General features: G+C 46.0%; 1 protein-coding gene across 2 annotated transcripts in view; it reads right to left on the bottom strand.

The window, feature by feature from the left end:
- The window catches only part of abcf3 (ATP-binding cassette, sub-family F (GCN20), member 3), a 172,589-nt gene that overhangs the window by 103,873 nt on the left and 41,715 nt on the right, over nt 1-27,001 (bottom strand). For both annotated transcript variants that reach the window (XM_063045252.1, XM_063045253.1), the window contains exons 4-5: nt 20,970-21,025; nt 9,155-9,252 (exon numbers count right to left, since the gene is read on the bottom strand). In XM_063045252.1, the coding sequence (XP_062901322.1) occupies nt 9,155-9,252; nt 20,970-21,025 (154 nt within the window). The remainder of the gene's footprint in view (nt 1-9,154; nt 9,253-20,969; nt 21,026-27,001) is intronic.

The raw sequence follows: 27,001 nt of genomic DNA, 5'->3' as shown, positions 1-27,001 counted from the left end.
GAGAGAGAGAGAGAGCAGGGAGAGAGAGAGCGCAGGGAGAGAGAGAGCGCAGGGAGAGAGAGAGCGCAGGGAGAGAGAGAGCGCAGGGAGAGAGAGAGCGCAGGGAGAGAGAGAGCGCAGGGAGAGAGAGCGCAGGGAGAGAGAGCGCAGGGAGAGAGAGCGCAGGGAGAGAGAGAGCAGGGAGAGAGAGAGCAGGGAGAGAGAGAGCAGGGAGAGAGAGAGCAGGGAGAGAGAGAGAGCAGGGAGAGAGAGAGAGCAGGGAGAGAGAGAGAGCAGGGAGAGAGAGAGAGCAGGGAGAGAGAGAGAGAACAGGGAGAGAGAGAGAGAGAACAGGGAGAGAGAGAGCAAGGAGAGAGAGAGAACAGGGAGAGAGAGCAAGGAGAGAGAGAGCAGGGAGAGAGAGAGAGCAGGGAGAGAGAGAGAGCAGGGAGAGAGAGAGAGCAGGGAGAGAGAGAGAGAGAGAGAGCAGGGAGAGAGAGAGAGAGCAGGGGAGAGAGAGAGAGAGCAGGGAGAGAGAGAGCGCAGGGAGAGAGAGAGCGCAGGGAGAGAGAGAGCGCAGGGAGAGAGAGAGCGCAGGGAGAGAGAGAGCGCAGGGAGAGAGAGAGCAGGGAGAGAGAGAGAGAGCAGGAGGAGAGAGAGAGCAGGGAGAGAGAGAGCAGGGAGAGAGAGAGCAGGGAGAGAGAGAGAGAGCAGGGAGAGAGAGACAGGGAGAGAGAGAGAACAGCAGAGGAGAGAGAGAACAGGGAGAGAGAGAGCAAGGAGAGAGAGAGAACAGGGAGAGAGAGAGCAAGGAGAGAGAGAGAGCAGGGAGAGAGAGAGAGCAGGGAGAGAGAGAGAGCAGGGAGAGAGAGAGAGAGAGCAGGGAGAGAGAGAGAGAGCAGGGAGAGAGAGAGCGCGCAGGGAGAGAGAGAGCGCAGGGAGAGAGAGAGCGCAGGGAGAGAGAGCGCAGGGAGAGAGAGCGCAGGGAGAGAGAGAGAGCAGGGAGAGAGAGAGAGCAGGGAGAGAGAGAGAGCAGGGAGAGAGAGAGCAGGGAGAGAGAGAGCAGGGAGAGAGAGAGAGCGAGCAGGGAGAGAGAGAGAGAGAGCAGGGAGAGAGAGAGAGAGCAGGGAGAGAGAGAGAGAGCAGGGAGAGAGAGAGCGAGCAGGGAGAGAGAGAGAGAGCAGGGAGAGAGAGAGAGAGCAGGGAGAGAGAGAGAGCAGGGAGAGAGAGAGAGCAGGGAGAGAGAGAGAGCAGGGAGAGAGAGAGAGCAGGGAGAGAGAGAGAGCAGGGAGAGAGAGAGAGCAGGGAGAGAGAGAACAGGGAGAGAGAGAGAACAGGGAGAGAGAGAGAACAGGGAGAGAGAGAGAGAGAACAGGGAGAGAGAGAGCAAGGAGAGAGAAAGAACAGGGAGAGAGAGAGCAAGGAGAGAGAGAGAGCAGGGAGAGAGAGAGAGAGCAGGGAGAGAGAGAGAGAGCAGGGAGAGAGAGAGAGCAGGGAGAGAGAGAGAGAGCAGGGAGAGAGAGAGCGCAGGGAGAGAGAGCGCGCAGGGAGAGAGAGAGCGCAGGGAGAGAGAGCGCAGGGAGAGAGAGAGAGCAGGGAGAGAGAGAGAGCAGGGAGAGAGAGAGAGCAGGGAGAGAGAGAGCAGGGAGAGAGAGAGCAGGGAGAGAGAGAGCAGGGAGAGAGAGAGCAGGGAGAGAGAGAGCAGGGAGAGAGAGAGAGCGAGCAGGGAGAGAGAGAGAGAGCAGGGAGAGAGAGAGAGAGCAGGGAGAGAGAGAGCGAGCAGGGAGAGAGAGAGCAAGCAGGGAGAGAGAGAGAGAGCAGGGAGAGAGAGAGAGCAGGGAGAGAGAGAGAGCAGGGAGAGAGATAGAGCAGGGAGAGAGAGAGAGCAGGGAGAGAGAGAGAGAGAGAGCAGGGAGAGAGAGAGAGAGAGCAGGGAGAGAGAGAGAGAGCAGAGAGAGAGAGAGAGAGCAGGGAGAGAGAGAGCAGGGAGAGAGAGAGAGCAGGGAGAGAGAGAGAGCAGGGAGAGAGAGAGAGCAGGGAGAGAGAGAGAGAGCAGGGAGAGAGAGAGCAGGGAGAGAGAGAGCAGGGAGAGAGAGAGCAGGGAGAGAGAGAGAGAGCAGGGAGAGAGAGAGAGAGCAGGGAGAGAGAGAGAGAGCAGGGAGAGAGAGAGAGAGCAGGGAGAGAGAGAGAGAGCAGGGAGAGAGAGAGCAGGGAGAGAGAGAGAGCAGGGAGAGAGAGAGAGCAGGGAGAGAGGGAGAGCAGGGAGAGAGAGAGAGCAGGGAGAGAGAGAGAGCAGGGAGAGAGAGAGAGAGCAGGGAGAGAGAGAGAGAGCAGGGAGAGAGAGAGGAGAGAGAGTGAGGGCGCGTGCACGAGAGGATGTGAGGCAGAGAGCGAGAGAGCGAGTGAGCAAGAGACAGCTTATTTCTCTCTCAGGACAATTCAACACAGCAAAATGGAAAGGTTAAGAGGTTAACGGTTAAAATATAATCAATGTTTTAGGTCAAACATTTCCTCAGAACTGTACTTGAAGGATCTTCATCTATAACATAAACTATTTTGAATTTGGCAGATGCTACTCCAGCTTTTTCCAGCATTTTTGTCAAGCACAACAGCGTCTCCACTTCCTGAGGAGATTGATGCAAATGAGGCTCCCACCTCCTCGCCATTCTAATCATTTTTTAATATAAATAGGAGTACCATTGAGAGCCCTGACCAGCTGCATCACTGACTGGTCCAGGAATTGTAAGGAATTTGACCGCAAGTCCCTATAAAAGATTGCAAGGACTGCTGAGAGGAGCATCAGGGTCTCTCTTGCACAAATTAGAGATATTTATCAGGAGCATTGCCAGGGAGGGCCCTTGGCATTGTCAATAATCACTTCCATCTGTCCAACAATCTCTTTGATCTCCTACCATCAGGAAGGAGGTACTGTACCATTAAAACAAGAATGGTTAGGATGGAAAGCAACTTCTTCCCTTAGGCTGTAAGACTACTGAACTCCCTGCCACCGACCAGGTCTCATCACGCATAAAGCACCAGCGGTGCTATACTTTAATTTTTAAACTTGTGTCCATTATCTGTTAATTTATTTGTGGTAACACTACTCTGTGTGCTGCCTGTGAGTTATATGTACTGTGTTGTGCACCTTGGTCCTGAGAAACATTGTTTCATTTGGTGGTATACATGTGTATGGTCAGATAACAATAAATTGAATTTGAACTTGTTGTAATTTCAGATTTTCAGCATCTGCCATTTTTTTTTTGCGTTTTCAAAGAAACTGTGCCTTGGGAATGTTTCAAACTTTTGTTACCCTGAAATAACCCAAAAATCTGGCAGTATGAATAACCCACAATATTACCCTTAAAATATAAAAACAAGGATATGAAAAGAAAACATCAACTTCTTACAATAACTCCATCTGCAAAAGGACTAACCGCATCACAGGCAGCAGGTCCCGAAGAAACCTACTTCATGGGGGTTTTGAAGTTTATATGTTAACTCACTACTTATCAGCTTTTAAACCAGAAACACACTTCTACAACCCTTCCAAGAGAGAAATAAAATGAAACAATATCTTCCACTTTCAGCACTCAAAACATTTGAAATCTTTATATCACAAATGTTACTTGGAAACTGTGCTATTTCAGTTAGCTTAGAGAAATTCCATTCCAAATTTTAAGATGTTGGAACCATACTTATATCCAGTTTCAATAACAATCCCTGCCCAGTTTCAATAAACCTGATCTTTCATGCTCAGACAAGAGGCAGTGAAGGTGAATGCTGTCACAGTCATAGAGCAAAACAGAACAGCTACAGGCCTTTCAGCCCAATGTGCCGACCACAGGGCACACACCCAGCTGGACCCAGATTCCAACATTCCACCCATATCACTCTAAGCTCCAAGCCTTCATGTAGAGATCCAAGTGTTTCTTAAATCAAACCACTGTACCTGTCTCAACCACTTCCTGCAGTAGCTCGTTCCACACACTCACCACCATATGGGTGAAGAAGTTGGCCTTTGGGTCCTTTTTAAATCCCTCTCACCCTAAAAATATAATCCTTGTGTTGGATTTCACTACCCAAGGGAAAAGATTGTTCCCATTAAGGGTCTCCATTTTATCCTCCTGATCATTCATTTAGCATCAACGAGGTCTCTGTCATCTTTAAACTCAAAATTACAATCAGCAAGATTAGCCTAAACCACACTGTTTTACTGTTTGTTCATCAAGAAATTATTTCCTTATGCCTCTTTACCTTTATGACTCCCCATTCATTTCTTTTCCCTCTTGTCACAGACCCCAGTTCTGCTACATTCACATTTTTCTTCACAACTCATTCTCCTGTTTTCCTTTTCTCTATTCAACAGATCCCAGTCTCCCCCTCCTGTTTCCATCTATTTTTGTTACCATTTTACCCAACTAACCCTACAAACGTTTTTTTTTACAAATGCTCCCTTCTGTCCTCTAATAAATTCAGAGGATTGACGATCCATTCTCTGTGACACAGAAAGGATGGCCTGGTAACATAGCGTTAGTGTAACAGTTTTACAGCATTAGCTGTAAGACAAGGATCAATTCTCACTGTTATCTGTAGAGTTTGTACACTGTCCCTGTGAGTTTTCGCTAGGAGCTCCAAAGATGTGGACAGCTATATTGGTGGCAGAACTGTGATGACACTTGCAGGCTGCCTGAGCAAATCTTGACACAAAGAATGCACTTCATCGTACATTTCGCTAGACACGTGACAAAAAAGGACAATCAACTTTATTCACTTTATAATAGGCATCCGTTAGTCTCATGAGACCATGGATTTGCGCCTTGGAAAGTTTCCAGGGCGCAGGCCTGGGCAAGGTTGTATGGAAGACCAGCAGTTGCCCATGCTGCAAGTCTCCCCTCTCCACCGCACCGATGTTGTTCAAGGGAAGGGCATTAGGACCCATACAGCTTGGCACTGGTGTCATCATAGAGCAATGTGTGGTTAAGTGTCTTGATCAAGGATACACACGCTGTCTCAGCCAAGGCTCGAACTAGTGACCTTCAAATCACTAGACAAACACCTTAACCACCTGGCCACGTGCCAACACTGTATACATTTACATGTATTAGTTATTTGCTGTGGAGTGTTGGTCAGGGTGTAGCATGCAACAAAAACAACATTCAACAATAATAAAAAATAAAGAATTACATCAAACATAAAGTACAGATATGGAATAACATGTGAATACATAAATACAAATATAAAAAATGTGTGAAGTGTTCATAGTGCAGTCCAGTGACGGGTGTAATCGACAGAGGTGGGTGGGGAGGCGCTAACTAGAATGGTCGATGGCAAGAAACTTTTAAGATAGTATGAAGTTTAGTTTTAATAGCCCTATAGCACTTACAAGAAGGGAACTTATAGAAAAGGCAGTTTGCAGGGTCGGTAGTGTCTGCAATGATTCTTTCCTGCCTGATTTTTTGTCCTAGATACATACAAGTCCTGCAATGATAGTAGACCTTTTCTGCTGACCTGACGGTTTGCTGTAGTTTTCGTACAATGTGAGAGGGTTCTGCAACAAGCCAGACAGTAGTGGTGAGGATCCTCTCTGTGATGGCACTGTAGAATCACACCAGTATGCTCTGGGGAAGATGGATTTTTAATAACCGCCGCTAATCTTTAAAATTTTAAGGGCTCTTGGCCAAAATGGTCCACTACATCTTTCTATAACAGTTGATCAGACTGGGAAAAACAAAGTGCAATACTGGGACATGCTGGGTAACTTCAAAGAGACAGAATGCTTGCTCACAGGAGCCAAAGAGCTGATGAGGCTTATTTTTTGAGAGAAATATTTTAAAAAGCACTGCACATAAAGCTGTGCCAATATTATCCCTGGACCGGTGAATGAGCACAAACAGAAGGTAATTCTTAGTCAGCTTTCCATTCCTCACAAAGCACTATTCACCTGCAGCACACTGTCCTACAATAGGAGGACTGGGGTGAGTTAGAATTCGTTACATGCTGTTTAGAATCTGATTTTTCCCCTCCCTTCATTTCCCCCACTCTGGCTCCCCTCTTTCCTTTCCACTTCACCTGCCTATCACCTACCCCCGGTGCCCCTCTCACTTCCCTTTCTCCCATAATGCTGGAGGTCAAGCAGCAATTATGGAGAGGAATAAACATTCCATGTTTCAGGCCACCACCCTCCGTCAGGACTGGAAAGTCAAGGGGAAGAAGCCAGAATGAGAAGGTGGGAGCAAATGGAGGAGTGCACGCTGGAAGATGATAGGTGAAACCAGATGAGGTGGAAGATGGGTGGGTGGGAGATGGGGGTGGTGGTGGTGGAATGAAGTGAGAAGCTGGGAGATTGGTGGAGGATGTAAAAATCTAAAGAAAAAGGAATCTGATAGGACAGTGGGCCATGAGAGAAAAGAGAGGAGGGGAACCAGACAGAGGTAATGGGCAGGTAAGAGAGGGGTGAGAGGGAAGCCAGAATGGGGAATGCAACAAAAATGAAGGCAAGAGAAATTAGTGGAAGTTGGAGAAACCGTCAGGTTGGATGTTATCCAGACGGAATATGAGGTGTTGCTACTCCAACCAGAGATTGGACTCATCGTGGCAGCAGATGACTTAAGTTAGCTAAGTCACCTGGACCAGATGGTGTAAGCACCAGAGTTCTGAAACAGGTAGCGGAAGAAATCGTGGAGGCATTTGTAGTGATCTTTCAAAAATCACTAGATTCTGGGATGGTTCTGGAAGACTAGAAAATTGCAAATGTCACTCCACTCTTCAAGAAGTGAGAGAAACAGAAGAAAAGAAACTATAGGCTAGTTAGTGAGACCTCAGTAGTTGGTAAGATGTTGGAGTCAATTATTAAGGATGAGGTCCCAGGATACTTTAAGGCACATGTAAAATAGGCCACAGTCAGGATTGTTTCCTCAAGGGAAAATCTTGCCTCACAAATCTGTTGGTATTCTTTGAAGAAGTAACAAGCAGGATAAATAAAGGAGGATCGATTGATGTTGTGTACTTCGATTTTCAGCAGGTCTCTGGCAAGGTGCCATACATGAGGCTGCTTAAAAGCTCCAAGCCCATGGTCCTACAAAAAAGATTCTTGTGGGGAACAAAGAGTCTTTTTTTGACTGGCTGCTGGTGAGTAATGGTGTTCCACAGGAGTCTGCATTGGGGCTGATTCTTCTTATTCTACAAGTCAATGATTTGGATGATGGAAGCTCTTTTAAGTATATAAAGGGTAAAGGAGAGTCGAGGATAGTTATAGGGCCAATACAAAATAATGCTGGAGATACTGTAATGAGAGATGCAGAGATGGCAGAGTGCCCTTTTGTCCTAGAATCCCCTACCATGGGAAATAACTTTGCCACATCTAATCTGTTCAGGCCTTTTAACATTCTGAATGTTTCTGTAAGATCCCCCCGCTCATTCTCCTGAACTCCAGGGAATACAGCCCAAGAGCTTCCAGACGTAACCTTTTCATTCCTGGAATCATTCTCGTGAATCTTCTCTGAAGCCTCTCCAATGTCAGTATATCCTTTCTAAAATACGGAGCCCAAAACTGTACACAATTCTCCAAGTGTGGTCTTACGAGTGCCTTAGAGAGCCTCAACATCATATCCCTGCTCTTATATTCTATACCTCTAGAAATGAATGCCAACATTGCATTCGCCTTCTTCACAACTGACTCAGCCTGGAGGTTAACCTTTAGGTATCTTGCACAAGAACTCGCAAGTCCCTTTGTATCTCTGCATTTTGAATTCTCTACCCATCTAAATAATAGTCTCTTCCACCAAAGTGCATGACCATACACTTTCCCACATTGAATGTTTGTATTTCACTGGCCACTTCTTTGCCCATTCCCCTAAACTATACAGGTCTCTCTGCAGGCTCTCTGTTTCCTCAACACTAACTGCTCCTCCACCTATCTTTGCATCATCATCAAATTTCACCAAAAATCCACTAATACCGTAGTCCAAGTCATTGACATACGTAGTAAAAAGCAGTGGTCCCAACACCGACCCCCGTGGAACTCCACTGGTAACCGGCAGCCAGCCAGAATAGGATCCCTTTATTCCCACTATCTATTTTCTGCCGACCAGCCAATGCTCCACCCACGCTGGTAACTTCCCTGTAATTTCATGGGCTCTTATCTTGCTAAGCAGCCTCATGTGTGGCACCTTGTTAAAGGCCTTCTGAAAATCCAAGTACACCATGCCTACTGCATCTCCTTTGTCTACCCTGCTTGTAATTCCTCAAAGAATTGCAGTAGGTTTGTCAGGCAGGATTTTCCTTTCAGGAAACCATGCTGGCAGAGGAACTGAATGTGTATTTTGCATCAGTCTTCACAGTGGAACACATATGCAGTATACCGGACATTCAAGAGTATCAGGGAGGTGATGCTTGTGTAGTGAAAATTACGACTGAGAAGATGCTCAGGAAGCTTAATGGTCTGAGGGTGGATAAATCTCCCAGACCTGATGGACTGCACCCTCGGGTTCTGAAGGAAGTAGCTGGAGAGATTGCGGAGGCATTAACGATGATCTTTCAAGAATCGATAGATTCTGGCATTGTACCGGATGACTGGAAAATTGCAGATGTTACTCCACTATTTAAGAAGGGTGAGAGGCAGCAGAAAGGAAACTATAGACCTGTTAGCCTGACACTCAGCTCTCACCAATGGCTCCAAGTAACTGTTTACATGTGACAGTAGCTACACCCCAGTACACCAGTTCGACAGGTGGACTAACCATGTGATGGCAGTTGGCGTGCCTATAAACCAGTAAGACAGGGACATGCCTGTCTTAGCATGTGGAGTGAGTTCCGGCAGACTGGAATGCTGAGATCAACAATTCTGCAATACTTCATGGAGGGCGAAGGGCATTGTAAGCACAGAAGATGCCATGGTCATCAGAGCAACCAACAAAGACACCAGTTTGTGATGACTACTAGTATCACTGGACCTGGGTGAGGTCCGGAGAGTGGAACTGTCCAAGTGCAATGACTTTTCCACTTTAAAATCTCTCCCGCACCGGTGGCCTATCACTGTCGGACACAATGAACAATCAACATTGAGCACCCAGTACTGGACACCCTGCAGCTACATCACAAGCAGATCAATCTATCATGTTATCTCTAATGACCAAGTGCCACTCAAATCATACAGATGAACGTGCTCGATACTTACAAGGGGCTTGCTGACTTCTGTGAACTCTTCTCGGTCCTCTTCTCCTGCTTTGCTTTCAGCCTGGCTTCAGCTTTCTCCAGTTTCTTCGCATCTACCGTCTGAAATCACAATGAATGAAAAATTTGTTAAGTCAGGAATCAAGACTGTTTAATGTCATCAGAGAGCTTACATACATAGATTGATTGTATGTTCATAAAGTGACACCACCTACAGGTGACTGTACATAAGGGGACTGATATAAATGACAAAACAGTGGTGGTTAGGTGTGAGTAGGGGTGGGTTAGTGAGTGGAAGCAGCTTTACTGCTTGGGGAAAGAAACTGTTTTTGAGTCTGGTGGTCCTGGCGTGGATGCTATGTAGCTTCCTCAAAGATGGGAATGGGACAAACAATCCATGAGCAGGGTGGGTGGGATCCTTCAAAATTTCACTAGCCTTTTTCCAGCACATTCCTGCTGTTACGTACCCCATAACCGGTTAAAGAACCAGCAGAAATGGAAGACACCTTGGAGTCTGGTATTGCTGTTAACTAACGCTATTTATTAGTAACTATGCAATACAGTAATATAAATTCAGATATATCAAACAGATTAGCAAAGTTCATGCATATATAAGTGTGGAAATATAAAAACCAAGCTTCTTCAAGCCTAGGGGTTAAATGGATACAGTCTTATGATGATGGGTAAATGAAATCAGTTCAGCTCGTGGTATTGAGTTGAGTAGTGATGGAGAGAGAGAGGTGTCGTAGCTGTCCAAGTAGCCAATGCGGTTGATTCTTCCCGTTGTCCTCCGAAACTTCCAAGTTAGCCAAACTTGACCAACTTAAGAGCACCGTCTTCAAGTGATAGTCTACCAACCCAGGCAAAGGTTAAACACTCTGGTAGACTCCACAGGGTCGCTCTTTCACGCACTAATAATCACAGATCGATCCCTCACGATCGATCCTCAGTCCCACACTCATGGGCTCCTGAACAGGACAATGGTAACTTCACCACACCTTAATGCGTCTGCGTGTCCTCCAAAACAAGCAATTACGCTGGTTTAAATACTGTTGAGCTGAACACCAGCTGTCCATCAAGTAGCTCCTCCCTTCTCTCTCTGTAGGAACTCAGAAGCTGGCAGTGTCCTTGCAAAAATCCTAAACAAACTGTGAGCAGTCTTCACCCATCTCTCTCAGTAACAAGTTGTTTGTGCTGTACAGCTACTCTCGCTCTCTCTCTCTCTCTCTCTCTTTTTAAAAGCACAGTCCATAATGAATAACTCAGGATATCGTCACACTGTACACATGACCTTGATGGCTCGTAGGCTGGTGCTGATGATACGACGGTCAGTTTTGACTACCGTAGCAGAGCCTTCCTGGACACTGCAGTGTAGAATCCGTACCATGCAGTGATGTAGCTTGTCAGGATGCTCTCTACTGCACATCTGTAGAATGACGCAAGGGCAGACGTGCAAAGGCTGCCTTCAGTCTCCTCAGAAAGAAGAGGTGTTGGTGAGCTTTCCTGATTGAGTAGTATGTGTTCTGGGACCATGAGAGTTTGTGGAAGATGCGTATTCCCAGGTGTTTGAAACTGCTTGTAGTTCCCGCTGCTGTGCCACTGACGTAAAGGGTTGTGAATGGTGCGACAAATTGCAGCAAGGAAACCCAGTGCTGGATTTGCTGCTCTCTACCATTCACCTTCTGTAAATGCAGAATCACCCCAAAGTACAGTCCTTCCGCGTATGTGGCTAGACTTAGAGCAGAGAACATAGAGAAGGTATAGTACAGCACAAGAACAGGCCCTTCAGTCCACAATGTTGTGCCGAACCAAACTAATTAGTAATCAAATGACCAACTAAACTCATCTCTTCTGCCTACACACAGGAAAGATGTTGTCCCGTTGGCAATTTTATGAGATTCACCATTTTGTTAATTCGTAACATTCCATGTCATATGACGTGCGTGATCATGGTCTTTCCATGACCATGATTATTGTTGGCAAGCTTTTCTACAGAAGTGGTTTGCCATCATCTTCTTCCAGGCAGTGACTTTACAAGATGGATGACCCCAATATTATCAATACCCTTCAGAGATTGTCCGACTGGCATCAGTGGTCATATAACTAGGACTTGTGATGTGCACCAGCTGCTACAGCTTGCCCAAGGGTGACCTGCAGACAAGTTGAGGGAAGGAGCGCCTTACACCTTGTTTGGTAGGGACACATCTCCACCCTGCTACCCATGGCATTCACCACAGCAGTTTAAATAATTAACCTCCCTACTCACCTACGTTATGGAACATAATGAGCAGGGTATCTGCCAGCTAAAGAACAAGAGATGTATCAACACAGTTCCACAATTTAAATACACAGATTGGGTTTTCTTTAACCACTTGCCTCAGAGATGAATGAAGACGAATAGAATGGATGCCAAGTTAACTTTTAAAAAGTCTGGAAACATATAAAACCTGCAGCACAATACAGGCCCTTCAGCCCACAAAGTTGTGCCAAACATGTCCCTACCTTAGAAATTACTTGGCTTACTATTACTAGCCCTCAATTTCCCAAGCTACATGTACCTATCCAAAAGTCTCTTAGAAGACGCTATCGTATCCGCCTCCACCACCGTTGCCAGCAGCCCATTCCACACACTCACCACTCTCTGAGTAAAAAAAACTTACCTCTGACATATCCTCTGTACCTACCCCCCAGCACCTTAAACCTGTGTCCTCTTGTGGTAACCATTTCAGCCCTGGGAAAAAGCCTATGACTATCCACACAATCAATGTATGCAGTTTTGGTCTCCAAATTTGAGGAAGGACATTCTTGTTATTGAGAGAGTGCAGCGTAGGTTCACAAGGTTAATTCCCGGGATGGCGGGACCGTCATATGTTGAAAGATTGGAGCGACTGGGCTTGTATACTCTGGAATTTAGAAGGATGAGAGGGGATCTTATTGAAACATAAGATTATTAACGGATTGGACACGCTGGAGGCAGGAAGCATGTTCCCGCTGATGGGTGAGTTCAGAACCAGAGGCCACAGTTTAAGAATAAGGGGTAGGCCATTTAAAATGGAGTTGAGGAAAAACTTTTTCACCCAGAGAGTGGTGGATATATGGAATGCTCTGCCCCAGAAGGCTGTGGAGGCCAAGTCTCTGGATGCTTTCAAGAAAGAGATGGATAGAGCTCTTAAAGATAGCGGAATCAAAGGTTATGGGTATAAGGCAGCAACTGGATACTGATTATGGATGATCAGCCATGATCACAGTGAATGGTGGTGCTGGCTCAAAGGGCCAAATGGCCTACTCCTGCACCTACTGTCAATGCCTCTCATCGTCTTATACACCTCTATCAGGTCACCTCTCATCCTCCGTCGCTCCAAAGAAAAAAGGCCGAGTTCACTCAACCTGTTTTCATAAGGCATGCTCCCCAATCCAGGCAACATCCTTATAAATCTCCTCTGCACCCTTTCTATGGTTTCCACATCCTTCCTGTAGTGAAGCGACCAAAACTGAGCACAGTACTCCAAGTGGGGTCTGACCAGGGTCCTAAATAGCTGCAACATCACCTCTCGGCTCCTAAATTCATTTCCATGATTGATGAAGGTCAATACACCATACAACCTTCTTAACCACAGAGTCAACCTGCGCAGCTGCTTTGAGTGTCCTATGCACTTGGACCTCAACATCCCTCTGATCCTCCACACTGCCAAGAGTCTTACCATTAATACTATATTCTGCCATCATATTTGACCTACCAAAATGAACCACTTCACACTTATCTGGGTTGAACTCCATCTGCCACTTCTCAGCCCACTTTTGCATCCTATCAATATCCCGCTGTAACCTCTGACAGCCCTCCACACTATACACAAAACCACCAACCTTTGTGTCATCAGCAAACTTACTAACCCATCCCTCCACTTCCTCATCCAGGTCATTTATAAAAATCACGAAGAGTAAGGGTCCCAGAACAGATCCCTGAGGCACACCACTAGTCACCGACCTCCATGCAGAATATGACCCTGTCTACAACCACTCTTTGCCTTCTGTGAGCAAGCCAGTTCTGAAACCACAAAGCAATGTCCCCTTGGATCCCTTGTCTCCTTACTTTCTCAATAAGACTTGCATGGAGTACCTTATCAAATGCCTTGCTGAAATCCATATATACTACATCTACTGCTCCACCTTCATCAACGTGTTTAGTCACATCCTCAGAAAAATTCAATCAGGCTTGTAAGGCACAACCTGCCCTTGACAAAGCCATGCTGACTATTCTTAATCATATTATACCTCTCCAAATGTTCATAAATCCTGCCTCTCAGGATCTTCCCCATCAACTTACCAACCACTGAGGTAAGACTCACTGGTCTATAATTTCCTGAGCTATCTCTACTCCCTTTCTTGAATAAAGGAACAACATCCACAACTCTCCAATCCTCCGGAACCTCTCCCATCCCCATTGATGCAAAGATCGCTAGAGGCTCAGCAATCTCCACCCTCGCCTCCCACAGTAGCCTGGGGTACATCTCATCCGGTCCCAGCAACTTATCCAACTTGATGCTTTCCAGTAGCTCCAGCACATCCTCTTTCTTAATATCTACATGTTCAAGCTTTTCAGTCTGCTGCAAGTCATCACTACAATCACCAAGATCCTTTTCCATAGTGAGTACTGAAGCAAGTATTCATTAAGTACCTCTGCTATTTCCTCTGGTTCCATACACACTTTCCCACTGTCACACTTGATAGGTCCTATTCTTTCACGTCTTATCCTCTTGCTCTTCACATACTTGCAGAATGCCTTGGGGTTTTCCTTAATCCTGCCTGCCAAGGCCTTCTCATGGCCCCTTCTGGCTCTCCTAATTTCCTTCTTAAACTCCTTCCTGCTAACTTCGTAATCTTCTAGATCTCTATCATTACCTAGTTCTTTGAACCTTTTGTAAGCTTTTCTTTTCTTCTTTTGACTAGATTTTCAACAGCCTTTGTACACCATGGTTCCTGTACTCTACCATCCTTTCCCCGTCTCATTGGAACGTACCTACACAGAACTCCACACAAATATGCCCTGAACATTTCCCACATTTCTTTCGTACTTTTCCCTGAGAACATCTGTTCCCAATTTAAGCTTCCAATTTCCTGCCTGATAGCCTCATAATTCCCCTTACTCCAATTCAACACTTTTCTAACTTGTCTGTTCCTATCTCTCTCCAATGCTATTGTAAAGGAGATATAATTATGATCACTATCTCCAAAATGCTCTCCCACTGAGAGATCTGACACCTGACCAGGTTCATTTCACAATACCAAATCAAGTACAGCCTCTCCTCTTGTAGGCTTATCTACATATTGTGTCAAGAAACCGTCCTGAACACACTTAACAAACTCCACCCCACCTAAACCCCTTGCTCTAGGGAGATGCCAATCAATATCTGGGAAATTAAAATCTCCCATCACGACAACTCTGTTATTATTACACCTTTCCAGGATCTGTTTCCTTATCTGCTCCTCGATATCCCTGTTACTATTGGGCGGCCTATAAAAAATACCCAGTAAAGCTATTGACCCCTTCCTGTTCCTAATCTCCACCCACAGAGACATCAACCTTTTCTTCAGCCGTGACACCATCTCTGATCAGCAGTGCCATGCCCCCACCTCTTTTGCCTCCCTCCCTGTCCTTTCTGAAACATCTAAAACCCGGCACTTGAAGTAACCATTCCTGTCCCTGAGCCATCCAAGTCTCTGTAATGGCCACCACATCATAGCTCCAAGTACTGATCCACGCTGTCAGTTCATCCACTTTGCTCACAATACTCTTGCGCTAATATAGACACATCTCAACCGAGAGCGTCCCTTCTCTATCACCTGTCTATCCTCCCTTTCGCACTGTCTACAAGCTTTCTCTATTCATGAGCCAGCCTCCTCCTCTTCCCCAGTCTCTTCAGTTCAGTTCCCACCCCCAACAATTTGAGTTTAAACTTTCCCCAATAGCCTCAGCAAACCTCCCCGCCAGGATATTGGTCCCCCTGGGATTCAGGTGCAACCCGTCCTTTTTGTACAGGTTACACCTGCCCCAAAAGAGGTCCCAATGATCCAGAAATCTGAATCCCTGCCCCCTGCTCCAATCCCTCAGCCACACATTTATTCTCCACCTCATTCTATTCCTGTACTCACTGTCACGTAGCACAGGCAGTAATCCCGAGACTACTACCTTTGCAGTCCTGCTTCTCAACTTCCTTCCTAACTCCCTAAAGTCTTTTTTCAGGACCTCTTCCCTTTTCCTACCTATGTCATTGGTACCAATAAGTACCATGATCTCTGGCCGTTCTCCCTCCCACTGCAGGATATCTTGGACGCGATCTAAAACATCCCCGACCCCTGGCACCTGGGAGGCAAACTACCATCCGAGTTTCTTTGCAGAATCACCTGTCTGACCCCCTAACTATAGAGTCCCCTATCACTACTGCCTTCCCCTTCCTTACCCTACCCTTCTGAGCCACAGGGCCGGAATATGTTGCTTCTCCCAGGTAGGCTGTCCCCCCCGCAACAGTACTCAAACAGGAGTACTTATTGTCAAGCGGGACAGCCACAGGGGTACTCTGTAGTACCTGACTCTTCCTTTCCCTCTCCTGACTGTTACCCACTTGTCTGTCTCCCGTGGCCCCGGTGTGACCACCTGCCTGTAACTCCTCTCTATCACCTCCTCGCTCTCCCTGACAAGACAAAGGTCAGCGAGCTGCATCTCTAGTTCCCTAACGTGGTCCCTTTGGAGCTGCAGCTCGACACACTGGGTGCAGATATGGCTGTCTGGGAGGCTGGGAGACTCCAGAACCTCCCACACCTGACAGCAAGCACAGAAAACCGGCCTCACACACACAATACTACATCCTTTCCGCAAATAACACAGTTAAACCTACCTCGCCTCGTTACCGCCTAAGCCTGTTGAACCAAAGCCTTATCACTCTGCTGTCTAATATTATATTGCCATCAGATGAAACAACACAGATTAAAGGTTTGATGGAATAACATATTAAATGATGTAACTCATTCATACAATTAGTAACAATGCAAGAAGGGGAAGTTGAGGAAATATACACCAACCTCAATGAGGAATCAAAAGCGGGAAGGGTGAGCAGTTTCAAATTCCTGGGTGTCAACTTCTCTGAGGTTCTATCCTGGACCCAACATATTGATGTGGACTACAGGAAGAGGAAGTCTAGGAAACACACACCAGTGCTCATCAAGGGATCAGCAGTGAAAAGGGTGAGCAGTTTCAAGTTCCTGGATGTCAAAATCTCTGAAGATCTATCCTGGGCCCACCATATTGATGTAATTACAAAGTAGGCAATACTTTATACTTTATTGTCGCCAAACAATTGATACCAGAATGTACAGTCATCACAGCGATATTTGATTCTGCGCTTCCCACTCCCTGGATTACAAATATTAAATATTAAAAATAGTTAAAATTAGTAAATATTAAAAATTGAAATTATAAATCATAAATAGGTAATAGAAAAATGGGAAGTAAGGTAGTGCAAAAAAACCGAGAGGCAGGTCTGGATATTTGGAGGGTACGGCCCAGATCCGGACGAAGATCCGTTCAGCAGTCTTATCACAGTTGGAAAGAAGCTGTTCCCAAATCTGGGTGTACGAGTCTTCAAGCTCCTGAACCTTCTCCTGGAGGGAAGAGGGACGAAAAGTGTGTTGGCTGGGTGGGTCGTGTCCTTGATTATCCTGGCAGCACTGCTCCAACAGCGTGCGGTGTAAAGTGAGTCCGAGGACAGAAGATTGGTTTGTGTGATGTGCTGCGCTGTGTTCACGATCTTCTGCAGCTTCTTTCGGTCTTGGACAGGACAACTTCCATACCGGGTTGTGATGCACCCTAGAAGAATGCTTTCTATGGTGCATCAATAAAAATTAGTGAGGGTTTTAGGGGACAGGCCAAATTTCTTTAGTTTTCTCAGGAAGTAAAGGTGCTGGTGGGCCTTCTTAGCAGTGAACTCTGCTTGGTTGGACCAAGTCAGGTCATTTGTGATACTGACCCCGAGGAACTTAAAGCTTTTGACCTGTTCCACTTGCGCAACACTGATGTAAATTGGGTCGTGCGGTCTTCTACTCCCTCTGAAGTGAACAACCAATTCCTTCATCTTGCTGACGTTGAGGGATGGATTATTGTCTTTGCACCATGCCACCAGGTTCTTAATTTCCTCTCTGTACTCCAACTCATCATTACCCGAGATACAGCCTACAATTGTGGTGTCATCAGCGAAGTTATATATTGAGTTTGATGGAAACTTGGCTACATAATCATGGGTGTACAGTGAGTACAGCAGGGGGCTGAGTACACAGCCTTGTGGGGCACCGGTGCTCAGAGTGATTGTAGAGGAGAGCTTGTCCCATATTTTTACAGCCTGGGTCCTGTCTGTGGGGAAGTTGAAGATCCAACTGCAGATCTGAGTGCTAAGGCCCAGGTTCTGGAGCTTAGGAATCAGTTTATCTGGAATGATGGTATTAAAGGCAGAGCTGTAGTCAATGAAAAGGAGCCTTACATATGCGTCTTTATTCTCCAGGTGTTCTAGGGAGGAATGTAGGGCCAGAGAGATGGCATCTGCCGTTTACCTGTTGCTCCAGTAGGCGAATTGCAAAGCGTCGAGGTTGACCGGTAGGCTGTGGTTGATGTGTGCCATAACCAATTTCTCGAAGCACTTCATAGCAATTGATGTCAGAGCCACAGGTCGATAGTCATTCAGGCATGCCACCTTGCTCTTCTTCAGCACTGGGATTATCGTTGCCTTCTTAAAACACGAGGGGATCTTAGACTGAAGCAAGGAGCAGTTGAAGATGTCAGCAAACACTCCAGCTAGCTCGCTTGCACAGGCCCGGAGAACCCGTCCTGGGATGCCATCTGAGCCCGTCGCCTTCCTTGGATTTATCTTCAGGAAGGCCCTTCTAACGTCCTCCTCGGTGATGATGAAACTCGATGCCACCAGGTCCTGTTTATCCGGAGGGAGCGGGACACTCTTTTTCTGTTCGAATCTTGAATAGAATACGTTAAGTTCGTCAGGAAGAGAAGCGCCACAGTTATTGATATTCCCAGCCTTTTCTTTGCGTCCAGTGATCTCATTTAGACCCTGCCATAGTCTACTGGCATCCCTCTGGTTAGCCTGGGCTCAAACTTGGCTCAATATTGGCTCTTGGCGCCTTTAATGGGTTTCCGGAGTTCACATCTGGATTCCGTATAGCGACTGGTATCCCCGGATCTAAAAGCTGCAGCTCTAGCCTTTAAAAGGGACTTGACCTCATAATTCATCCAAGGTTTCCTGTTAGAGAATAGAGTCCTCCATGCATTTCCAAATAAAGTCCGTGACAGCTGAGGCATGCCCATCAAGGTTAGCTGCCGAGTCCTTGAATACTAACCAGTCCACTGATTCAAAGCAGTCACGGAGGACCTCATCCGTTTCCTCCATCCAATGCGACACTACTTTTGACATCATGACCTCCCGCTTCAGTCTCTGTTTGTAAGCCAGGAGGAGGAGTACAGCCTGATGGTCTGATTTTCCGAAGTGAGGTCGTGGGACAGAACGGTAGGCATCCTTGATTGCTGTGTAGCAGTGGTCAAGTATATTTGGGCCTCTAGTGGGGCAGGAGACATGTTGGTATAACTTTGGCAGCGCCTTTCTGAGGTTGGCCTGGTTAAAGGAAAACCCCAAGGCATTCTTCAATTATGTGAAGAAAAAAGGATGACAGGAGTGAAGCTGTTGGAAAAGATTCTTAGAGATAGGATCTATGGGCACTTAGAGAATCATGGTCTGATCAGGGACAGTCAGCATGGCTTTGTGAAGGGCAGATCGTGTCTAACAAGCCTGATAGAGTTCTTTGAGGTGGTGACCAGGCATATAGATGAGGGTAGTGCAGTGGATGTGATCTATATGGATTTTAGTAAGGCATTTGACAAGGTTCTACACAGTAGGCTTATTCAGAAAGTCAGAAGGCATCAGATCCAGGGAAGTATGGCCAAGTGGATTCAGAATTGGCTTGCCTGCAGAAAGCAAAGGGTCATGGTGGAGGGAGTACATTTGAGTTGGAGGGTTGTGATTAATGGTGTCCCACAAGGATCGGTTCTGGGACCTCCACTTTTCGTGATTTTTATTAACGACCTGGATGTGGGGGTAAAAGGGTGGGATGGCAAGTTTGCAGACGACATAAAGGTTGGTGGTGGTGTGGATAGTGTAGAGAATTGTCGAAGATTGCAGGGAGACATTTTTAGGATGCAGAAGTGGGCTGAGAAGTGGCAGATGGAGTTCAACCCGGAGAAGTGTGAGGTGGTACACTTTGGAAGGACAAACTCCAAGGCAAAGTACAAAGTAAATGGCAGGATACTTGGTAGTGTGGAGGAGCAGAGGGATCTGGGGGTACATGTCCACAGATCCCTGAAAGTTGCCTCACAGGTGGATAGGGTGGTTAAGAAAGCTTATGGGCTGTTAGCTTTCATAAGTTGAATGTGGAAGCATTGGAAAGGGTACAGAGGAGATTTACCAGGATGCTGCCTGATTTAGAGAGTATGCATTATGATCAGAGATCAAGGGAGCTAGGGCTTTACTCTTTGGAGAGAAGGAGGATGAGAGGAGGCATGATAGAGGTGTACAAGATAATAAGAGGAATAGATAGAGTGGATAGCTAGCACCTCTTCCCCAGGGCACCACTGCTCAATACAAGAGGACATGGCTTTAAGGTAAGGGGTGGGAAGTTCAAGGGGGATATTAGAGGAAGGTTTTTTACTCAGAGAGTGGTTGGTGCATGGAATTTGCTGCCTGAGTCAGTGGTGGAGGCAGATACACTAGTGAAGTTTAAGAGACTACTATACAGGTTAATGGAGGAATTTAAGGTGGGGGCTTATATGGGAGGCAGGGTTTGAGGGTCGGCACAACATTGTGGGCCGAAGGGCCTGTACTGTGCTGTACTATTCTATGTTCTATGTAAGAATAAAGCCACCCTATCCAATCTTTTGTTATAACCACAGCCTTCCATTCCAGACAACATCCTAGTGAATCTCTTCTGCATTCTCACTCTCTATTGTTACCACATCCTTCCTGTGATGTGGAGACAAGAAATGCACACAATATTCCAAGTGTGGTCTAAGCAAAGTATTGTACAGCTACAATATGATGACAACTGAGTATATCTGATGTATGACCTCCTCACAAGAACCAGTCTAGCTGGTGTGTGCAAACATTACCCTCTTGAGAGTACAGGTGGACCATGGAAAGCATTCTGACTGGTTGCATCACCGTCTGGTAGGAAGGGACCACTGCACAGGAATGAAAAAACCTGTAGAAAGTTGTAAACTCAGCCAGCTCCATCATTGGCACCAGCCTCCCCAGTATCTAGGACAGGCGATGTCACAAAAAGACAGCACCATTATTAAGGACCATTGTGATCCAGGAAATGCCTTCTACTCATTGATATCATCAAGGAAGAGGTACAGAAGGTTGCAGACACACACTCAAAATTTTAGGATCAGATTATTCCGCAACGTCATCATATTTCTGAATGGACAATGAATCCCTGCATACTAATTCACTACATTTGTTCTTGTTTTTGCAGGTATTGTGTGTGTATGTGTGTGTGTGTAAAAAAGTATATATATCCACATACACACATATATATCCACACACATATACATAGATATATTTTATTATGACTCATAGTTTCTTATTCTGTATTGCAATGCACTGCTGCTGCAAAACAACAAACCTCATGACATATGCCAGTGATACTAAGCCTCATTCTGATTCTAATCCAATGCAAGTCCATTAAGTCGGAAGATTCTTTTGACTCACCGTGCCCATATCCCTTCTCATCATCCAGATTCCTTTGACATCTTCTGTTTTGTAGTCTGTACGTAGTGCACAATAAAAATAAATCAGTACATCTTTCTCTCAAGATTGAAGATTATTAAATGTCATGTACAGTTCACAAGTGTAAAGAAGAAAAAAACAACTGTTACTCTGGATCCAATGAAACACACAAAACACACAATAGATAGAGAACACAATAACTAAAAAACACAATAAATAGTTAAGACAGTATATATATATATATATATACATACACACATATATACACACACACACACACACACCCATACATAAAATGATTGTACATCCACAAAGTGATGCTAGGCACAGGAGTGTCTGCACAAAAGGTGACTGACAGGAACTGATAAAATAGTGCTGGATAGGGGTGGGAAGGATGAGTTAGTGGGTGGAGGTGTTGATCAGCCTTATTGCACGGGGAAAGTAACTGTTTTTGAGTCTCTAAACGCAAACAACAGGAATTCTGCAGATGCTGGAAATTCAAGCAACATACATCGAAGTTGCTGGTGAACGCAGCAGGCCAAGCAGCATCTATAGGAAGAGGTGCAGTCGACGTTTCAGGCCGAGACCCTTCGTCAATGAGTCCTGACGAAGGGTCTCGGCCTGAAACGTCGACTGCACCTCTTCCTATAGATGCTGCTTGGCCTGCTGCGTTCACCAGCAACTTTGATGTATGTTTTTGAGTCTGGTGGTCCTGGTGTGGATGCTACGTAGCCTACTCTCTCATGGGCGTGGGACAAACAGTCCAGGAGGAGGGTGGCTGGGATCCTTCATGATATTGCCAGCCTTTTCCGATACCTTTCTATATATATATATATATAACCTCGATGGAGGGTTGGCTACTGCCAGTGATGTGTTGGGCAGTTTTCACTACCACACAGTGATGCAGCTTGTTCAGATGCTCCCTACTGCACACCAATAGAATGTCCTGAGTATAAATGTGCATAGTTCGTAGCTCTGATATACTTTAACCAAGTTGCTTCACACTCTAGCTGAACAAACCAGTATTCAAAGTTCATGTGGAAGTTGCAGTAAAGCAAGGGTTAAAGACAGCAACCAGCCAAGATTGACTGAGGCAGTGTGTAGTCAACCAAGCCAAGGGAGACTTTTGACTGGGGCATCTGAAGTGAGGCCTTTTCTAGAAAGATCTTTGAAGAACATAGCTTCCATTTACACAGTAGGGGTGCTGGAGAAAGACAATATAGGAATAACAGAAGATGTGACTAACTTAACAATGAAGGAACAATTATTTTACTAACTTCAAAGTATCATCAGTTGCCAGCTTGCAATTATTGATTTTTAACATCTCCATTCTGAATGGCAAATGATCTTGTAAGCAGGGAATTGAAACATGCACAATTTACAAAATGGTCAATATCTGTAACAGATAAGTGAATTCTGTATACAAAAAACAGCTATTTTCTGTCCTGACTTCAGAACAGTGTGGCGACAGGGGCCATGGAGCTCTCCTGTGCATGAAGTGTGGTTGAGTCATAAGTGTGCGTGTGTTCTGAGTCCAGTTATTTTATTATCAGCAACAATACCACTAAGGTAAGAAATAAAAGACAGTTTCCAGATCAGTTCATCTCTACATCGAAGGTATCAAGTGCTGTTGGGATCTGCTGGGGTCATCTACCATATCTGGTGCTCCCAGAGTGGCCTCCCGTATATCGGTGATATCTGACATAGACTGAGACCTGACTTCGTCCAGCACCTTCGCTCTATCCGCCACAAAAAGCGGGATCTTCCAGTAGCCATCAATTTCAATTCTACTTCCCATTCCAACATGTCTGTCCATCGCCTCCTCTACTGCCCACGATGAGGCCACAGTCAGGATGGAGAAGCAACACCTTTGTTCCATCTGGGTAGCTTCCAAATTGACAGAATGAACATTAATTTTCTGAACTTCTGGTCATTGTTCCCCTTCCTCTCCTTTACCATTCCCCATTGCTGACTCCCTCTCTCATCTTATCTCCTCACCTGCCCTTCGCCCCCCCCCCCGATGCTCCGACCCCTTCCCTTTCTCCTAGGGTCTTCTATCCTCTCTGATCAGATCCTCTCTTCTCCAGCCCTTTATCTCTCATCAATCAACTTTTCAGCTCTTTATTTCACCCCTTCCTCTCTCCCACTTTCACCAGCCACCTCGCACTTCTTCTACTCCTCCCCTCACCTTCTTACTCTCACTTCTCCCCTTGCTTTCCAGTCCTGACGAAGGGTCTGAAATATTGACTGTTTACTCTTTTCTATAAATGCTCCCTCACCTGCTGAGTTCTTCCAGCATTTTGTGTGTGGTTCCTTTTTGTTTTCTGCTCAATAACAGGACTGTTCAAGAGTAAATAATCACAAACACTTTCAAAAGCAAAATAAAAATGAAACATTTTACTTCCCGTTTGTGGTTCACTCAGAGTAGTATAGAGGAATACAGGAATAAAATTAGACTATTCAGCAGGAAATAGTCTACATTTCAGAGGCCCATTACCTTTCAAGAAGTGAAAACTGGATGCTGCTTGAGCCAAGTCTTCCCCAGTTTCAAAGTCAAAGTAAATTTAACCATATAGAGTGGATTCCAGTTCACTGGACCATCGGATAATACACCCAATGATTCCAGGAACATCACTGAAGATGTGTCCAGAAGCATCAGTAGATGTATGGACACAGCTTAGACCCTGAGTTCATCAGTGACAACCACGAAAGACTGGGTGACAACCGTGAAAAGAGTGGTGATGACTGCAGAGTCAGTGACAGCCCAGAGAGACGGCAACCGGGGCAGAACGGGCTGGCAACCCAATCTGTGTCCTCTGACAGGAGGCCCCCACAAAAGCTACGATGAATCTAAGGGAAAGATACCCCCAGGGGTGCCGGGGGGAAGCACCCCAGTCGAACGGACATAATGGCATCAGACCCAGGAAATGAACAAATGACGATGAGGAAGCAGTATGCATGTGGCAAAATCTGCAAGAACGGTCGCGGCTTGAAGATCCACCAAGCGAGGACGAAGTGTTTGGCGGGAGCAGGAGCAGCACAACGTGTAGGTAACCAACCTGGTGAGACGAAGGAGGGACCAGGTCCAGAGTCACCCCATAGTGCCCAGAATCTCCAAGTGTTGCAAGCTAATCCCTCTAACGTGAAGTCTAACAGGAGGTGGATCAAATGGCCTGCAGCTAACATGACTTCACTGTGGAAGCAGTTTGATGAAGATGTTAACCAAATTCTGGAGGCAACGGCGAAGGGAGGGATTAATAGGAAGCTGCAAGCCATGACAACAATTATTGTCAGTGATGGAGAGCGAGATGTCTCCCAGTGGAGGTTGGTTGTAGGGGATTCGTAGCCCGTTCCTTAGTTAGAGCCTCCAGCATTTTGGGCATCGAGGGAGAGAGGAAGAGGAGAGCCATAAGCAGAACCACCGATGCGGCAGAGAGGGCCTCAAGATGGCTGTGGCTCAAAAGAGGGGAGCCATGGAGTCATAAGTAGCTAGCCATCTGGACACAAGCTTGGGTCTGATCAGCCCCAGCTGGGTCACCTGGAGGAGGGTGTATGATGTTGAAAGACCCGAAACACCCGATGATTCCAGGAGCATCACTGAAGATGTGTCCGGAAGCATCAGTAGATGTATGTACACAGCAGTGATATAATTTGTTCTGTATTTCATTTAAATACATAATTTGTTACTCAATTAAATGGTTGTTCATCTTTTTTATACCATTTTAGCTATTTCCATTAAACTTTGACTAACTGGGGTAGCCTCTTAATTGGGCCAAAATGTACTGGTTCTGGCGTGTCCCAATTAACCTGAATTTGCTGCACCACCTCAGGATTTACCTTCTTGCACATATTTGTAGGAAAATTTAAAAAAAGCAACAGAATTTATTATTAAAATATGTACTTGGTACCGCATTCTACCTTAAGATTAATTTTCTTCAAGGCATTTAAGGGAAAATAAAGAAATACAATAAGACTTGTGAAAATCTATAGATAAATAATGAACGACAAAACCAATGTGCAAAAGACAAATTGCGTGAATACAAAAGCATGTTTATTTCACATTTACACAATCTGCAGAACTTTCTTTACCTACAATATGAGGTAATATGTTTCAATAAGAACTCAATGCACTGAGATTTCTCTACTTTTATACTCCCTTCATATAAAGCAGGGGTCCCCAACTTTTTTTGCACCGCAAACCAGATTAACATTGACAATATTCTTGCGGACCAGCCGACTGGGGGTGGGGGGGGGGGTAATCACGACTGGTATACAGGTGATAAGTCAACTGAAAGTCACTTATCAGTGGCTAATACACTCAATTTCATTTCTAAAAGGGTTTATCTAATGAATTTAATATTAAACACACAGCGTATATTTTCCTCGCATGAATATAGTGATAAGTCAATTACAAGTCATAAGGGGGATCCTTATGTCTAGTCTATTCCGCAGTTTAGTTTTCATTGCATTCATTGCAGAAAACTCCACTTCACAGCAATATGATGTTGGAAATGGAAGCAACGTTTTCAGTGCATTCGTGGCTATCTCAGGATATTCAGCCTTGACTTTGATCCAGAATGCCGGCAGAGATGTTATGTCAAACATACTTTTCAGCCCACCGTCATTTGCAACCTCGAGGAGTTGATCTTCTTCCCGCACTGACGTGGATGATTCACCGGGGACATTCACAAATGGGTCACGGACCTATTCCTTTGCACATCTTGGGTCATTTGCGGTTGGAAAGTAACGCTCGAATTCTGTCGACAGCGAAGATAGGTGTTCGCGCACCAGCTGTGAGGCTCAGTCTCTCCCAAATTCCCAGCTAATGCTGGGAACATGTCAAATATGCCACTGTCCACTCACCGTCCCCACAGTTCATTGAGCAGGTTGAAGATGTCACACAGATAAGTGAGTTTTGCTATCCACTCCTCGTCACTGAAGTGTGCTGCCAGTGGTGACTTTTTTCTTGAAAGAAATCTCTGTAGCGGCTCTCTTAACTCAAAAACCCTGGCCAGGGCTCTCCCCCTTGATAGCCACCTGCCTTCAGTGTGTAAGAGAAGGCGTTTGTGCTCTGCATCCATTCCCTCGCAAAGCTGCACAAACAGACATGAGTTAAGGGCTTTTGCTTTGATGTGATTGATAACTTCAACAACGTCACTCAATACGCTGTTAAGATCAGGTAACATTTTTCGGCTAGCCAGCATTTCCCTGTGTGTGACACAGTGTGTAGACTGGCATTCAGGGCAACCTCTTTGACTCGGGTAGTGAAACCAGACTCATTAAGCCGTTCCAACAGCTGTGCTTCGATGTCCTCCGCTATGTCATCGATTCTCCTTGAAACTGTGGTAGCTGAAAGAGAAACCTGTGCAATCTTGTTAGCTGCAGCTTCTCCCAACAGTTCACGGCACATGTCCTTGGCAGCAGGCAGAATCAATTCTTCACCAACAGTGAAAGGCTTCTTAGCCTTTGCAATACGGCTAGCCACTAAGTACGACGCTCTCAGAGCAGCAGCATTTGTGGAGGTGATGGCTCTCAGCACTTGCTTCTGTCCTGCTCGCTCCTGTTTTAGGGTAAGATGGCGTGGGTAACTGGCGACTCTGCGCATGCCCTCCCGAGCAAACTGCCCTCTACACTATCCTATACCTGAGAAACCCTTCTAAACCTCCAATCTGCTACATCTAGCAAGATCAACAACACCGTGGTGAAGCTACTAACCCAGCTGGAGATCACCGCGCCAGAATTGCTTCTTAAACTCTGGACCGCACCTAGACCCAACCAGCGAGGCCTGGTTCGAGGCTCACCATGTTTCCGGAGACCCGCGGTCTGCTACTGTGCCAGACCGCTTGAAGACGCGGCCCATTCCGACCAGCACCTCTCTGGAGCAGATGACCACACAGAAATGACGCTGGAGACCTCAAGGTGCCCCAGACGCTTCCCCGGAGCAACCACCGTAAAGCCCCGTTGGTGGCCATCCACAGCTGCCCGAAGTGAGGCCTCTGCCGACGACCTCGGAA

Source organism: Mobula hypostoma, chromosome 4, assembly GCF_963921235.1.
Source record: "Mobula hypostoma chromosome 4, sMobHyp1.1, whole genome shotgun sequence".
Classification (NCBI taxonomy): Eukaryota; Metazoa; Chordata; class Chondrichthyes; order Myliobatiformes; family Myliobatidae; genus Mobula; species Mobula hypostoma.
The sequence above is the reverse complement of the archived record's forward strand: the minus strand, read 5'-3'. Positions and strand labels throughout refer to the sequence as shown.